General features: G+C 69.0%; 1 protein-coding gene across 1 annotated transcript in view; it reads right to left on the minus strand.

Annotated features, from left to right (window-relative positions):
• MFRP (membrane frizzled-related protein) overlaps nt 1-850 on the minus strand; it is a 3,734-nt gene extending 2,884 nt beyond the window's left edge. The window contains exons 1-3 of the mRNA XM_031064449.1: nt 679-850; nt 383-511; nt 4-107 (exon numbers count right to left, since the gene is read on the minus strand). Of these exons, the coding sequence (XP_030920309.1) occupies nt 4-107; nt 383-511; nt 679-850 (405 nt within the window). The remainder of the gene's footprint in view (nt 1-3; nt 108-382; nt 512-678) is intronic.
• Nucleotides 851-916: the final 66 nt, after the last annotated feature.

Genomic DNA, 916 nt, shown 5'->3' on the forward strand with positions numbered 1-916 from the left:
TTTGGGGACGGGGGGGTCCGTTCGGATGGGTGCTGTGGCGGCGGTGGCAGTGCCACGGGCGGGCAGGGCCGTGGCCGGGGCGCCGGGAGGAGGTGGGGACGTCAGCTCTGTGCGCAGGGAAGAGCAGGGATTGCTCAGCGGGGAGGGATGGCTGCGGTGCAGGGAAGGGGCTCAGGAAGCCCTCCCAGCCCTGTGCTCACACCTTACCACAGGTGTGTAGCTCCCGGGGGATCCCACACTGATGGGACACATCCCACGGACACGGACATCCCCCTTGCTCCCGTGCATGGGGTCACCCTCTCCCCAGAGCTCTGGGCGCCCCTCTCCCTCTCTGAGCCGGTTCTGTGTCCCCCACCCCAGTCACAGCCGCCTCCCCACTCACGGTGGATGACGATGCCGAGCAGGAGGGCGATGAGGAAGAGCAGGATGGTGCTCATCAGAGCCACGCAGAGCCAGGTGAACTTGCAGTCGGCGCGGTACCTCCAGCCCACCTGTGCCCAGAGCTGCTGGCCTGGAGGCGAGGACAGCGGGCAGAGCGCTGCTAAAGCATTCCCCACCTCCCTGCAGGGCTGGCTCAGCCCTCGCTGGGCACGACCCTGATGTGTCCCCAAGCAGCCCCAGCACCCCCATCCTGCAGCCCCGTGGGCAGGGGCTGTGTACAAACCCCCAGGCTGGTACCGAGGCCGTCCCGGCGCGGTGCGGGGCCGGTCCCATCCTTGTCTGGCGGGCACTCCGCGCTCGGTGCTGCCCGGGGCTCCTCGCCCTCAAAAACGGGGTTGCAGAATTCGGTCTGTGGGACACGAGAGCAGGTGGCACCCTGGGGACCCGCGGGGGGACACGAGGGGACCATCAGTGACACCCTGGGGACCACCAGCAGCACCCACACCCCCAGCCCTACCTTCCCGCCGTCCAGAGC

This window comes from Geospiza fortis, unplaced genomic scaffold, assembly GCF_000277835.1.
Source record: "Geospiza fortis unplaced genomic scaffold, GeoFor_1.0 scaffold110, whole genome shotgun sequence".
NCBI classification, from domain to species: Eukaryota; Metazoa; Chordata; class Aves; order Passeriformes; family Thraupidae; genus Geospiza; species Geospiza fortis.